This window comes from Acromyrmex echinatior, chromosome 9, assembly GCF_024713525.1.
Source record: "Acromyrmex echinatior isolate Ae372 chromosome 9, ASM2471352v2, whole genome shotgun sequence".
NCBI classification, from domain to species: domain Eukaryota; kingdom Metazoa; phylum Arthropoda; class Insecta; order Hymenoptera; family Formicidae; genus Acromyrmex; species Acromyrmex echinatior.
In genome coordinates, this window is record NC_141860.1 from 10,587,214 (window position 1) to 10,601,137 (window position 13,924).

Below are 13,924 nucleotides of genomic sequence, written 5' to 3' on the forward strand. Positions count from 1 at the left end.
AGAGAGAGAAACAGAAAAAGGAGAAGGGGAAAAAAGGGAGAAAGGAGGAAAAGAGGTTGTAATTTTTTGTTTGATTCGTCAGTTTAAAATTGGTTTACATAAATAGAAGTATCGTCTATGTGATGTCAATGTAAAAATAAATTCGAATACTACTCGGTAATTTCATATTTTGCTGTGATAAACAAAATATATATATATATATCCTGATATGTTCGTATCGATAAGAAGCGAATAACATTTCAAAATTTATGAAATATTTTTATAAATTTGAAAGTTATGTCGATCAAAAAAATTTGCAGCTTTCGTATTAAATAAAAAAGTGCAAGAACAGAATCTTAGAAATTTCAGAAATGTTCAAAATTTTTATCTTTGACAAAAATCACTATTTACTTTTAAAAATATTGGAAATAAATATAATATTAATAATAGTAATATTTAATTATCAATATTTAATTAATAACAATTAACTACACAATATTTATACTACTGATATATTAAATATCAGTTATATGTATGGGTATATTGAAAGTAATTATTTATTAGGGAACTTATAAACTGTGCTTTACAAAGATTTATACGATTTCGTATGGCTTAAATTTGTGCATCGGGCGTACGTAATATCTCAATATGCATATCAGGCAGAATGTTATGCGGGCAGCAAACATGTACATGCAATTAGAAAATAAATCTAATCCTAGAGTTTATCGCTCTACGGAAACTTCGGGCGACCGAACTCGCGCGATTGTGATATTATTACCGGCGCACAATACAGACACGATATAATCTCGGCCAGAAATTAACGTAATCACACGCGTCCAATAATTTCCGGATCGTGTCTTCTCTTCCCGTTCGCCGCTTGACAAACAACCGATTGAGGGATTAAATTTCCGCGCGCGCAACTCAGAATTAGACGATAACTCAGCTCGACGTATCGCTAGGATTAACGTGCGTCGCTGAGCAATATCGCTATTGAAACTGCAATTGAAAATATAAGCAATTTGCATGCAACAATCCGATAGATGAAAGGCTATTTCGTCAAATAAAGATTATAATTTAGATTGTAACGTGAATTCCATTTTTTAATTTATTTATTTATAAATTAACTCGAATTCTTCTATTTTTTATATTTTTGTAAACAATACAGAATTATCATTCGTTGCTTATTTTATACTTGATTATAAATTTAACTTACTAGACGTATAAAAACGACGTGGTAAAAATTTCACGTTTATTTACTCTTTCTTGATAGCTTAATATAGTGTAACCGTTCGATACTCTTAATATCTTTTTATATCCGGGAAAAATTATTCATTTAAGAAGATAAATCGCGAATAATAGGCTTCACAGTAATCATTTATATGATTTTCTACTGACGAGCGCTCATTTACCGCTGCACCTGCCTTTTAATTAATTATCCTCTCAATAAAATACTTGAGAAACCATCTGGACTTTCGAGACAGAGCCCACATTCAGGATACCGCTTGACAAATTCGTACAAAGAGCGAATCACGGTGACTAATTGCATAAATACGTATCGTGCCTTTGAACCAGTATCAGTAGGATAGATATTAAAATCAGTCAATTCGACATTTTCCAAGAACAGCGCTGTGCCGCCTTGTCCGACCAGTTTAATATCAGATAACGTTTAAATCTCGAAGAAAAAGGCTTTCCCCAAATGATTCATTGGTACTTTTTCCAAGATATCTCTTTCTCGTTCTCTCTTTTTTCAACTCTTTATTTTCCTCTTTCACTTCTTATTCAAATCGCATAAATATAGCCATCGGGAGTATAAAATACAAACAGTATTGAACATAAAAGTTCATCTTCGTTTGTCTTCGTTTGTCAGTTTATCTTTCTTAAATAGGAATTTATTTCATTAACGGTTGTGGCGAGTTCTCGGTTATGTCCACGTAGCTATCGTATTTCCTCTGACTCTCTTAATTTTTCTGTAATATAACGAGTTTAAATGATATAACTTTTTAAAGCGCCATAAAGTAGCAGTGAAATTAATTAGAGGACTAATTAACTTCTACTTAATTATGTCTCAAGTTACGAAAAGTGAGACATACACTGCGAGAATAATTGACAATAAAATAAATCATATAAAATACCTATAAAATAAATATAAATTGTATTTCGATGAATAGGATTGAGAAAAATTTTTTTCGACTTCGTTTTCTTCTCGTATTACATCGTCCTTCGTGAAGTTACAGGTTGAAAATTTCCGTCACAATTTTCATTACAATAAACCGCCGATATTCCACGGTCGGGTATCAAGATCTACAATGACGTCACTATCGCCGTCGGCGTACAAGCGGCGTTTTCCGTCAAGTTTTAATGACAGTCACCGAAGTTTAGTCGGTGTGACACAGCCGTTCGTTTCCTGAGCCCGTTGTTCGCTCCTGGGCGTTTTGGAAATTAAATTAGATCCACGCACAACGTTCACCGTACATTCACGTTGCCAGCTTGCCTCGTCCGAACAACTAATATTGACATTATTCAACTATATCTCAGATATTACATATAATATGTACCGCCAGTTAACTCTTCAGGCAAAGTATTCTCCAAACGTAGACGAGTAATATTATTTTATTTTGTAAGCCTTTTATTACACAGCGTAATATATTATAGACTTTTTGAACTACTTATTTTCTCATAAATAAAAACTTTTATTTTAATTAAAGTAATTTATTTTAGATATAAAATATTATTCTACATTTCTGTTATTTCGCTGTTATTAGAGAAAATTATTCAAGAGAAAATGTATTCGTTAGATATTGATCTTTACGTAGAAAATACGAATAATATTAGCTATTTTTTTCCCACCAACGAGAGGAAATGTAAATGTACTGATAAAAAAAACGTATGGAAAGCACGAGTCGATGACAAAAACGCTAAAGCCTACACTAGGCATTGGACTATGCGGAAGATCCATTAATCTAATTAAACTGATTCACAGTCCTTCGTTTTCGACGAGTGACGCCCATCGGAAACGAAGAACGAGTCGATGAGCGCAACGGTCCATTTGCTAATGCAAAGAATTCGATTTTCCGAGACAGGCATCGCGTGTCTATGTCTTTTAACTACTCTATAGTATCCTCGGTAGTATCCTGTAAATCAGATTGAGAGGGAAATTCAATACATATCTACCCCGCAACGTGAGCGTCGTTAATACTTGACGAGAGCGCGTAGGATCATCTTACAACATAATTTTCTTAGTTTAAAATCTTCGCGATGACGTAACTGCGAACACAGAATTTTCTCCATTTTTTTCTTTCGATTTCACCTCGATCTCGAAGCTCGAAAGACTTACGTGGCGGAGACGGCTTTCGGGACTCAACGCGCGCGACCCCGTTTGCTGCAAGTTTATATGCAAGTCGGACTGAATACGCGGGCCCGCATGAATGCATCACGCGGACGTTGCATTGCGGGGTTCACGTGCTGAACGCGACCGCAAACGCGCGCGTTCGACGTGAGATATCTCGATAATTAATCGGCGAGCTGGCGGCGCGTGTGCGCGTGTACGCGTGTGCGCGTGTGCGCGTGTGCGTGCACGTGAGGCGCGGGACATGGATCGATGAGCGCTCGTCACCTTTTCTGGGGAACAATTGCGTATCGCAGCCGTGAAATAGCGTATTCGAGTATTGTTCGAGGACGTCCCGATGCCGTCTTGCTGCCAGTTATATAATCGACCGTATGGCAAATGCACGCACGCGAGACCGAAGAACGAACGTATGTTCATATATTTTTTCGAGGAGAATCTGAATCAAGTTACAAAACTGCGAATGACCTCTCCAGATAAACAATAAATTTAAAACAAAACCGCGCTTATCTGAATACACCAAGAGAAACGCCAATTACGATCAAAGTTAGACGTTGGAATAATATCTCTGTATGTATTTATCTCAGATAATGACTGTGTGCGCGCCGATTACTTTCGGACTTGCAACACAATTAAACTGAAATAATAATCTCACAAATTAAATTTGCTCGTCAATTAATGTTAAACCTAGCATGTTAAACCTGTAAATGTTAACCTGTCAGATTTACTTGATTAACTTGTTAAATTATTATTACTTTAGTTTGATTGTGTTGCAAGTTCGAAAGTAATCAGCGCGTAGTCATATGTTTGAGATAAAATGTATTTAAAACAAATGGAAATATTATTCCAACGTTTAACTTTGACCATAACTGGCGATTCTCTTATTTAGCTTCCCGAATAAATGTAATGAAAAGATAAATTTGATTTAGGCTAAAAAAATGTAAATAAAATATAGATTCTCATGTTTGTTATTGTAGTTTTTGCTTTAAATACATGCACTTTAAAATGTATTAAGTTACATACATTCATTTTTCCTTTAATCGTACAATACATTTAATATTTTTTAATTCTCCAGTATTTATTGACAATATCACATAAAAGGACGATGAATATATTTTCCAGTTAATAAGAGAATAAAAATTCATATTATTCGAAATGAAGAGAAATCTCTAACAGCTTTTCTAACAGCTGCAAATCACTGAATATAATTCATTTGAGCGTACTCAACCAAATGCCAAATACACGCGCGAGCGGTTGCATAAAATTCCACCGAAAATGTGGCGTGTCGTGCAGTTTTATAACATCATGCGTAACGACAAGTGCGGATGTTACGCACGAAATGATGCGCACGATTTGTTTTCCATCCGCTGAAAATAAATTAAAATCGCAACCCTTCCGAGCTGTTGCGCGAAGTTACACGAAACTGTCATTTACCACCGCTTGAAAATTCGGCCGAAACGAACTTTTATGCGCGGCATGACGCCATTTTCCACTCGATTTATAAATTGCGAAACGGGAGAGCGGTATCGCGCTGTGAAGGGCTCTACTACGCTGCGCGATCGCTTGCCAATTCCAATAAGACTCGGCAACTGGATTTTCATAAAAAAGTTCAGCCCCGCCAGTGGCGGCAATCGCAGGGCATCCGGCTCGCGAAAAATGCGAGGGAAAAGGTGGCCGAATAATTTCCGCGCGAAACTTTCGGGTATCCCATTCCGATATTACGGGAATATACGAAATTTTTCGGTCGTTCGTTTACCCGACAAACGCGGTTGAAAGAAGAGAAAAGAATGAAAAAAGATACGTGCACTGTGGTCCAAGCTAAAAGAGCACATCTTTATATTTTATTGCCTTGCAATATTAAAAATTCGCTCGTATCAGGAATATTTGTCGACGAAATTCTCTGTTTGAAAAAAAAATATGTACTCTAGATTTGTTCTCGCGTATATAAAAAGATAAGGTTTCATACAAGATTTTTTTTTTTTTTTTTAAATAGGAAGACACGTTTTTTGAAATATGTTTTTAAAAGATCTTCCGCCGAACAAATATTTATATTTATATTGGATGAAGAACTCGTTATGCTTCCAGATATAAATTTGGATACCACGGAGATGCCGTCGATTTCCTCTCAAGCAAATATTTACTTTACATGAGAAAAATAACACGATGCTTGAAGTATGCAAAGCAATCCTTTATTTCCTCTGTACGCCCGCACGTGTGGATGATACATTAGACTTGATAATACGAAAGTGAGAAGCGAGTCCCACGCGGCGTAACCACATTATGGTCGACGTTTCCATTAACGTACGCTCTCGCCCACGACAAAAATGTATCAAATGTTTCACGACGACTTGGAATTTGTAGATCACGCCTAATGTATGCTAATGCAAGTCTCAGTATTAATATTTAAATTTCAAATTCCAGATATGCAGGTACCCCACTATTGTATATATAAAACTAGCAAATTCAAAAATAAGGGGATCTATACATATTTCACGTTAACGTATTCGCGTTATTGCGAAAGGAATGACAAATGACATATATGTCGATGCGCTAATAAATCAGTTAAATTTAAGCGATCGAATCGACTATAAATACAGATCCGAATCGGAAATCTTATTTTAATCGTTCCATCCCATATTATTCTTTTTTTCTGACAAAACTTTATCTTTCGTTCTATAATCATACAGATACATTATTTACTATTTTAAGCAGATTTTGAAATATGAAGATATCTGCGATATATTTTATGCGCGCGCGTGCGTGCGTGCGTGTGTGTGTGTGTGCGTGTGTGTAGTAAATAAATAAAGCGTCATTTGTATTTCGAAATTTTTATCTTTTAAGTCTAGTTTAGACGGCAATATATTCTGCCGTTAAAACTATGATTGATTTCTATTCATACAAGAATATTTTTTCAATCAAGTGAAGAGGAGATATTTATAGTATCAGAATCTCATTATTCCTGTATTATTAAATGCTGTCACCAACATCGGCAACAAAATCGGCAATAAAAAACAATCCTAAATAATATGTAAAATCCATAAAATTTCAATATCATAATTCATTCCAAAAAAGATGTTTTTTACCGCGAAAAAAACTTGTCTTATTATACAATGGCACAATTATAAATCATTTTCTATGATTGGCAATCATTTTGTATACGTTAAATAGGCTCTATTGAGTATTGCCTTAGAGTCAAAATTTTATCATTCCGCTTATATGGAAACGAAGAATAGGAGGAGAAAAAATTGCCGAATAATCTTGCGAAGAAAATTTCGAGAGCGATTCAACGAGCGGATGCGTGCGAATAATATAATAAAACGCGACAGCGTTTGCTCTATAACGAGAGCAAGATGGGATGATGAATCTTGCGAAATCGTCAAGCTTGGATAAAGTTTTGCGTCATCCAAAGTTCTCTGTCGCCGGCAGCTCGCGTGAAGGTAAAATCTCGTAATTAACGCGGATAGAAGGAGGATCGAGGCAATAAATCTGTCAGGCTTCGAGTAATACTCCAAGTTTTTATTAGCCCGAAGATGAAACGATGCCTCGAAGAGCGAGCGTGAAGCGTCACGAAATGACAGCGAATTGCTCCAAAAATTAGAGCTCAATGATTGCGTGACGATTTAATTTCTCTAAACCACGATGTTTTTTTCTCCATTAAAAAGTGCAATCACCTGTCCCATATATACATGTGTTCAAAATTGAAATTTTTAGTATCTCTTTAATATAAAGAACTTAAAAAACTGATTTTTTTATTACAGTATTAAATTAGAAACATAAAACATTCTGGTTAATTAAGTTAATTAAGTCGACGACTCACGATCAGATCGATGTAATCTTACTTGCAAATATAATCTTATTTTGAATTATATAATATCTATTATTTCTCAGAATATATTCATACAATAAATACTTAATAACGTATAATTACTTAAGAAACACTTAATAATGTAAAATCAACATCCTTAATTCAATTTCAAATATCACATACAATTTTTCTCATTCATTATGAAATTCGCATTCTCATATTTTACCCTATGAATGGAATATCTGATTTTCGTGCGAAAAATGATTTACGTGAGATTGATTATCATCCGTTCGTAGCTCGACGTTTGTATGAAAAATAAATCGAGCGAACGGCCAATAACAAATTAACGATCGACCGATGACTTTCCGATGCATTTCGATGGCCATTTCGCAGAGACGACTGGCCACTGTGGCATAACATTATCGCCCTCGATGAATGACGATAATCGAGTCTCATCGCTGACGGTGCCGCTGAATGCATTATTGTCGCAATTAAAATAGACCACGAATCATTTGAAGGTTTCGATCTCGCTGACGATTCTCTCTATATATGATAGTGTTTATATGCAATAAAAAATGAATATACGCGCTAAAAATATCACCAAATTGTTATTTTTGCAATTATAATTCAAACACGAATAATTTAAAAACTAATATCAACGAGAATATCAAAGAGATTTTATGAGAAAATTTCTTTATTTGTTCGTTTGTTTCAAAAAAATCAAAAATTAAAATTTTCTATAGCATTTGTTTTTTTTTTACAATATAAAGTCAATCAATAAAATCTGCGTTTAAACAGTTTGGTATTATCTTAAAAAATAGATTGTACAGAAAATAAAAATGATGTTATTTTCTATAATCTGTGTCATAATTTGACTAAAAGAAATATTATATAGTAATTTCTATGCATCCAGATTGTCTACCTGTGTTATATTTATATTACAGCAGTACTTTGTTATTTACATAAGAAAAATTAAAAGTAAATATTGTAATTAACGCTAGAGGCACTATCGCGCGAATTCAAAGCACAAAGAACTATGTGTTCCTATTAATTAATAATTCTCTCTCTCTCTCTCTCTCTCCTCTTCCTCCTTCTTTTCCGACGAAATAGCCATCATAATGACGGAGTGACGATATTGGCAGTAACGATCGTCGCGACGCCCTCGTATGTGGCGTGTGGATAATTCGATTGATTTATCCATGGCGTCGTCCGATAGCATGGCGCAATATAACACAGCCGATGACACGAAAACACCGGAAGCCCCCGACTCGATCATGCGAATTAGGCGCTGGCGATAATCGCAGGCGACCGCGTCGCATTAACATATATATCGGTCGTTTATTTTGAAAGCGACGCGGCGAGTGAAATTTCCGTAACACAGGAATTTAATTTACAGCTACAAATCGAAGCTGGTGTTGCATTTACGTGAAAGCTTTGATTTATGCCACTGTCACTTACATAAATTATTATTCATACTTTTAATCGATGCCTGACGTTATAATTTTCTATTTATTGTATGAATTTGACGTTATTTCCCCTATAAAAATTTATAGTTTAAAATATCTAATTCAGAAAAGAACGTCATCATATGAAAAAAAAAAAGAATTTATTTCTGTCGTTGAAAATTAAACACGACTGAAAGCTAAATATGATTTATAGCTCAGACCACCCTGTATAAGCCAAGTTGGCGGGTGCCTAATAGGCGGAGAGGGAGACATAGATGCAGACGGAACGTTTATTATGCTCCAGGACATTAGTCCCTTCCCGAGCAACACGAGAATTGTACATTAATTAAACAGTAATTAGAGAGGGAAGTCAAGATGGGAGCAAATGTTCATTATGTGCTTGCGCGAGGGAAGATTGAAAATGAAATAGTTGAGGCGAAATAAAGGTTCTAATATGAACTCATAACTATATCGCAAATTGTGTTAGTTTTACGATTTTATGCCTATATGACTGGCAATACAGTTATTATTTAATAATTTCAATAATAATCGGAATTATAAATATTTATAATTCCGATTATGCGTCGCGGTCGAACTTTTTCACAGACATTTAGTCTCTTGTTTTTGAGTAGTGAATTTTTGTAGTTTAATCATGCTCTGTGGTTTTTATCGTTTTATCATGGCGCCGACGACGATTGTATTTATTTTCTTTGATAACAGGGCGTGTTTTAAATAAACAACGTGATATTAATACAAGCGATTCCATCAATATTGCGCATAAATGGCGCGTTAACCGCGAAGGAAGCACTTTGCGAATGTTATATATTTCGCAAACGACGCAAACGACCGATAGGATAATTTTTAATACCTCACTTGATGTATCACGCGTACCGGGGGCAAGCGGATGCGCACATCGTAAAGCAAGATGTTAATAAATGATCGGATTTTCCACGAGACTGGCGCGATATCGCACCGACGTGACGATTAAACTGGGGGGGAGGGGGAGAGGGGGGAAAAAAATCTATGACAACGGATACCGTCGACGGTGATGCAAAATTGCGAAAAATAGCACGCGCGACACAATCGCATCACGACGCGTCGGCCGGTGTAATGAAGTTGCATAAGTTACAATCAAGCATTTTACAAAACGTGGCACCGGTTTGGACGTTTGTTAGTTATCGCTAGCACGCGCTAAACCGCTCCGGTAGAATTTACTCCATGTCCACACGGGAATGTAATTTATATCTGGTTAACACGGTTAATTTCTCTCTCTTTCTCTTTGCTGTCGCGTACACACGCATGTACACGGTACTAATTTTGTACAGTAACGAATGATTTTTCGTCGCGGTCGCAAACCGCGCGCGATACATTATCACGAACGAATTCGCGTTTTTAATTGTATTTATCCATGGGTTGGGCCGGGCCGGGCCGGGCCGGGCCGGATCTGACTGGGATGGTACAAAATAGATGGAAAAATCGCGGAAAATCGACGATTCTGATTCCTCGCGACCCTCCCTGCGCTTTTCTCGTCGTTTTACAATTTGCGAGTAACATACTATAGAACGTACCACGTAAATGAATCCGAAATAAATGGAAAGATTAATGAACGCGCTTTCAACAGCAAAATTCATATCAACAAATATATCGCTTATACAACGTTTTAACGCGTCGCGAATGTGCTAATTTCCATTAAGAAAAAAATTCATAAAGATTCCGCGATTTAAAAAGCAGCTTACTGAATATCTCGTATCGTACAAGAATATTTTTTGTAAAAAAAAAAAAGAAAGGATAACATTTTTTACATTTAGAAACAGAAATATGAGAAAATGCAAAGATCTTAAAATATGGATGATCCAACATCCGAACGAGTACAAACGCGAGTGGCAAAAGACGAGACGACAGCACCTGAATCCTTCTTTTTCACTTTCAGTAGAAACGGATCGGAATGAAAAAGGGCGTAAACGCTCGCTCGTTAAACTTGACGGAAGGAAATATCTCTAAGGCGGAGGCTCGCGCACTTCGGAAGTAACGAAATTACCTTGCCGATGATTAAATGCACTTAATCGCCGAGGCAAATTTAGCTTACTAATAATTCCCAAAGGGAGAACTTGCGCTCTCTCGTGTACCTTACTCCACGCGCCGGTAGATGGTAACAACGAAGGAAAAGGCAAATACGAAAAGGAGATAAAGGGCGATGATTACTTACAACTCTCTCGTCTCTGGTTCTCTTTTTACCCTCCTACATCTCTTTTCTCTTTGTCTCTATCTCTCTAATTCTATGTCTCTAACTGTCTCTCTTGGCAGCCACTTACCTGAAACAACAAGAAATAAATGAAATTAGATTTTCAATTATCCTCCCGCGCGACCGGCTAATTGAGCGCAAAAAGAGGAAAGAAAATGAGAAAACAATCGCTCGACGCTCTACCGCTAATTAGTCGATGGGATTCTCCGCGCTTGTGAGAAACTGGGCTGAAATTTACAATCGCCCGCCTGATGCTACGCAATTACATTAGGCGGCCATTGTCTGGGCGAAATACCGTATCGCTACTTTTATACTCTGAAATGTAAGCGAGAGAGTAAGTCAGGATCATATTTGCTACCTGTTTATTACGAGATACGGTACATGATTTGCCGCGGATAAAATCGTGCATCTTCCAACGGATATTCAAAGAGGAAAGCGAGTAAAAAAAATATGAAAATTTAGTGGTAAATAATATGTGCGAATAATTAACTTGACAATGCAAATACAATTCAAAGAAATTACAGAGGATAGAAAAGTTCCGAGGAAGTTTTCAGAGGAAACGAGAAAGGAAATGGCCATGGAAGGAAAGAACATGTCGCGGGATAGTCTGAAAGAATATTTGAACGTGAATACGTTTAAAGGGAAGCCTTTCAGCGGCGTAATAGCTCATTTCCGATACGCACTCCACGGTAAACGTTAAGCATGTTCGCGGTATTTCGCTTGGACGGCTGGCCGAGAGTAGCGTAAATAGCGGTTTTTTCCATTAACATTGATCTTGCAATCTAGATTTGCCTGGCAGTAGTTTCAAAGCCCTCATGGAAAATGATAAGTAACTGCTTGCAAAATTCAACTTCCGCGCTGTTTAGCTTTGTAAGAAGCTTGATAAGCACCACATTCACTTCTCGATTAACAAAACATATTATATTAACGAGAGAATTCTCATATAGAGACACAAAATGCCTCGTAATAATTATTTCTTGACTATTAAAGATCGCAAGTATGATGAAATAATAATTCAACTGCAATAATTTAAAGCAATATAATTCTTACATCATAAAAAATTTTGAAACATCTACAAAAAAATATAGTATCTGTTCTAACAATAAGTAGTAACTCCGTCTTCATTTCTATTAAAAAGATCGCTCCTTTATTTAAAAAATGATACAAATAAAAAAAAACATAACTTTATAATTATTACTGTATGAGTTAAATAAAGATCTATGAAGTAAAAGCACATTCTATTAATATAAAAAAAATAATGATGGTAGCAGCACTTTCCTTAATTCTGTGTATATAAAAATTGATAATTGTTAAATTAATTGTAAAATTTTATTTTTAAATTGTATATACAGAATTCAAATAGAAAGAATATTATCAAGAACTCTGCAAAAAAAAAATATTTATCGTTTTCTTGTACTTTAAAAAATTATCATATTAGATTCTGGAAAATTTGATCTTTGAATTGTGTAACTTTTGAAACAAGAAAATGATACTGTTTTAATAAAATTTTTATTCGCACAAATCCGGCAATTTAATTTCATTTATCGAAATATTCTGTGTCAACAGATCGAAAGTTCTGACAAAAACGTCATAAATGTTAAATTAAACTGTAAATTAACGATTCTGAAGGAAAAAGAAACGATACAATAGAAAGTTTGAAATTCGATCGAACGATTATGCAATTTAGGATTTTGTCGCGTAACGTCAGAGAAAGAGAGTGCATTATTAGAAAGTACACTAACTCGTTGACAGATACAGAATAGTATCCTCGTAATCGATTAATGCATCTCCAAACGGTCAAGTTTCTCCTTTTATTACGGCATCGCAAAAACAAATTTTTTTGCAAACAGCTATGAAATTCTAACAATTTAATTGCAAGAAATTCAAGATTTTCTATAATAACGAGAGAATTTAAAAATAATTGCGCAAGCGGATCTTTAAATCATTGAATTGGTGTTCATCACAATGATCGATCCGCTGAATAATGTTAGTCAATTAGTAAACTATAAATGAGCAAACTTTTTCGTGTTGTTAAGTATTTTCTCGTTCAATTAAATGACTCGCATGCCTGACCGTTCTCCAAACTTCCGTTATGCTTCGAGAACTAACTTCGATAACGGTTGAAAGTCCTTCGAAGAATCGTAAAGTCAAAATGCGAGACGAATTAGCGCTCTATGTTACATAAACGTCTCGTCTGCGCTTTTAGCACAATTACTTTGACAGTTTTAATCTAAAACTCAATTCTAAGCTTTCATTTGGCGTCGAACTCTCCAACTCTCATCGCATGATTATATTCGTGTTTATATCAAGTTACTACAAATTTTCAACTTTCTAAACTAACCGTACTTTTATAGTTAACAAACTTGCGCAATTTGTTGTTTGATCTACGTTTAATGCTAATATATATACCTATATACATAATGCTTATGTTATACAGTTATATAATTATATTAAATTGATATTCTCCATTATTATATGCCCGTTTATCACTATTTTTTTTGTTTTGTTTCGCGCGTCAATATATATCTGTCGATATATATTATAAATATAGTTTTGCTTATTTAAACGCAATATAAATTATTGCCGTCGATTATACAATTTATCTAATAAAGCAAATAAAAAATCAAACAGCCATGTTTATCACTAGATATAGCTATCTGCAGATTTGGAATTTAACGTTAATTCCAATTGCTGGATCAATAAACACTCCAGGCGTACCGCTACGAATATCGCTAAACCTGAACGGAGAACACAAATTATTACGGGGAAAATGCGCTTAGCTGATTATTGACAAATACAGGCTGCTGGTCGCATTGAGAATGGAGAGAGAACTCGTCGACGCGATTCTCTCGCAGGCGAGATGCAAATTACGTTCAACAGACGCGCGCGCACGTTCATAACATCACGAGAGATGCACTAATTAGAGGAACAATAAGTTCCACCGTCGCCGCCACAGTACTCACTCGCGGACTTTATCCCGAAGCCGAGCACAATGTACCACCGCGTTGTTCGTAATCAACAATGTTGTACCTTACGCAAGAGCTATTATACTTACCGCGCGCGCGCGCGCACTTATGCAACGCTTTTACCTTCCGCGTGTTGTATACGTT

The 13,924-nt window shown here is 35.7% G+C and overlaps 1 protein-coding gene across 9 annotated transcripts in view; it reads right to left on the reverse strand.

Moving 5' to 3' along the window:
- Window positions 1–13,924, reverse strand: part of LOC147908614 (CCR4-NOT transcription complex subunit 6) — a 361,019-nt gene that overhangs the window by 203,787 nt on the left and 143,308 nt on the right. The window contains exon 4 of one of the 9 annotated variants that reach the window (XM_087409732.1): window positions 7,873–10,884. The exons of the other annotated variants lie outside the window; for them this stretch is intronic. Within the exon in view, the coding sequence (XP_087265858.1) occupies window positions 10,835–10,884 (50 nt within the window). The 3' untranslated portion in view covers window positions 7,873–10,834. Of the gene's footprint in view, window positions 1–7,872; window positions 10,885–13,924 lie in introns of those variants that run through there. 9 annotated transcript variants of the gene reach the window in all.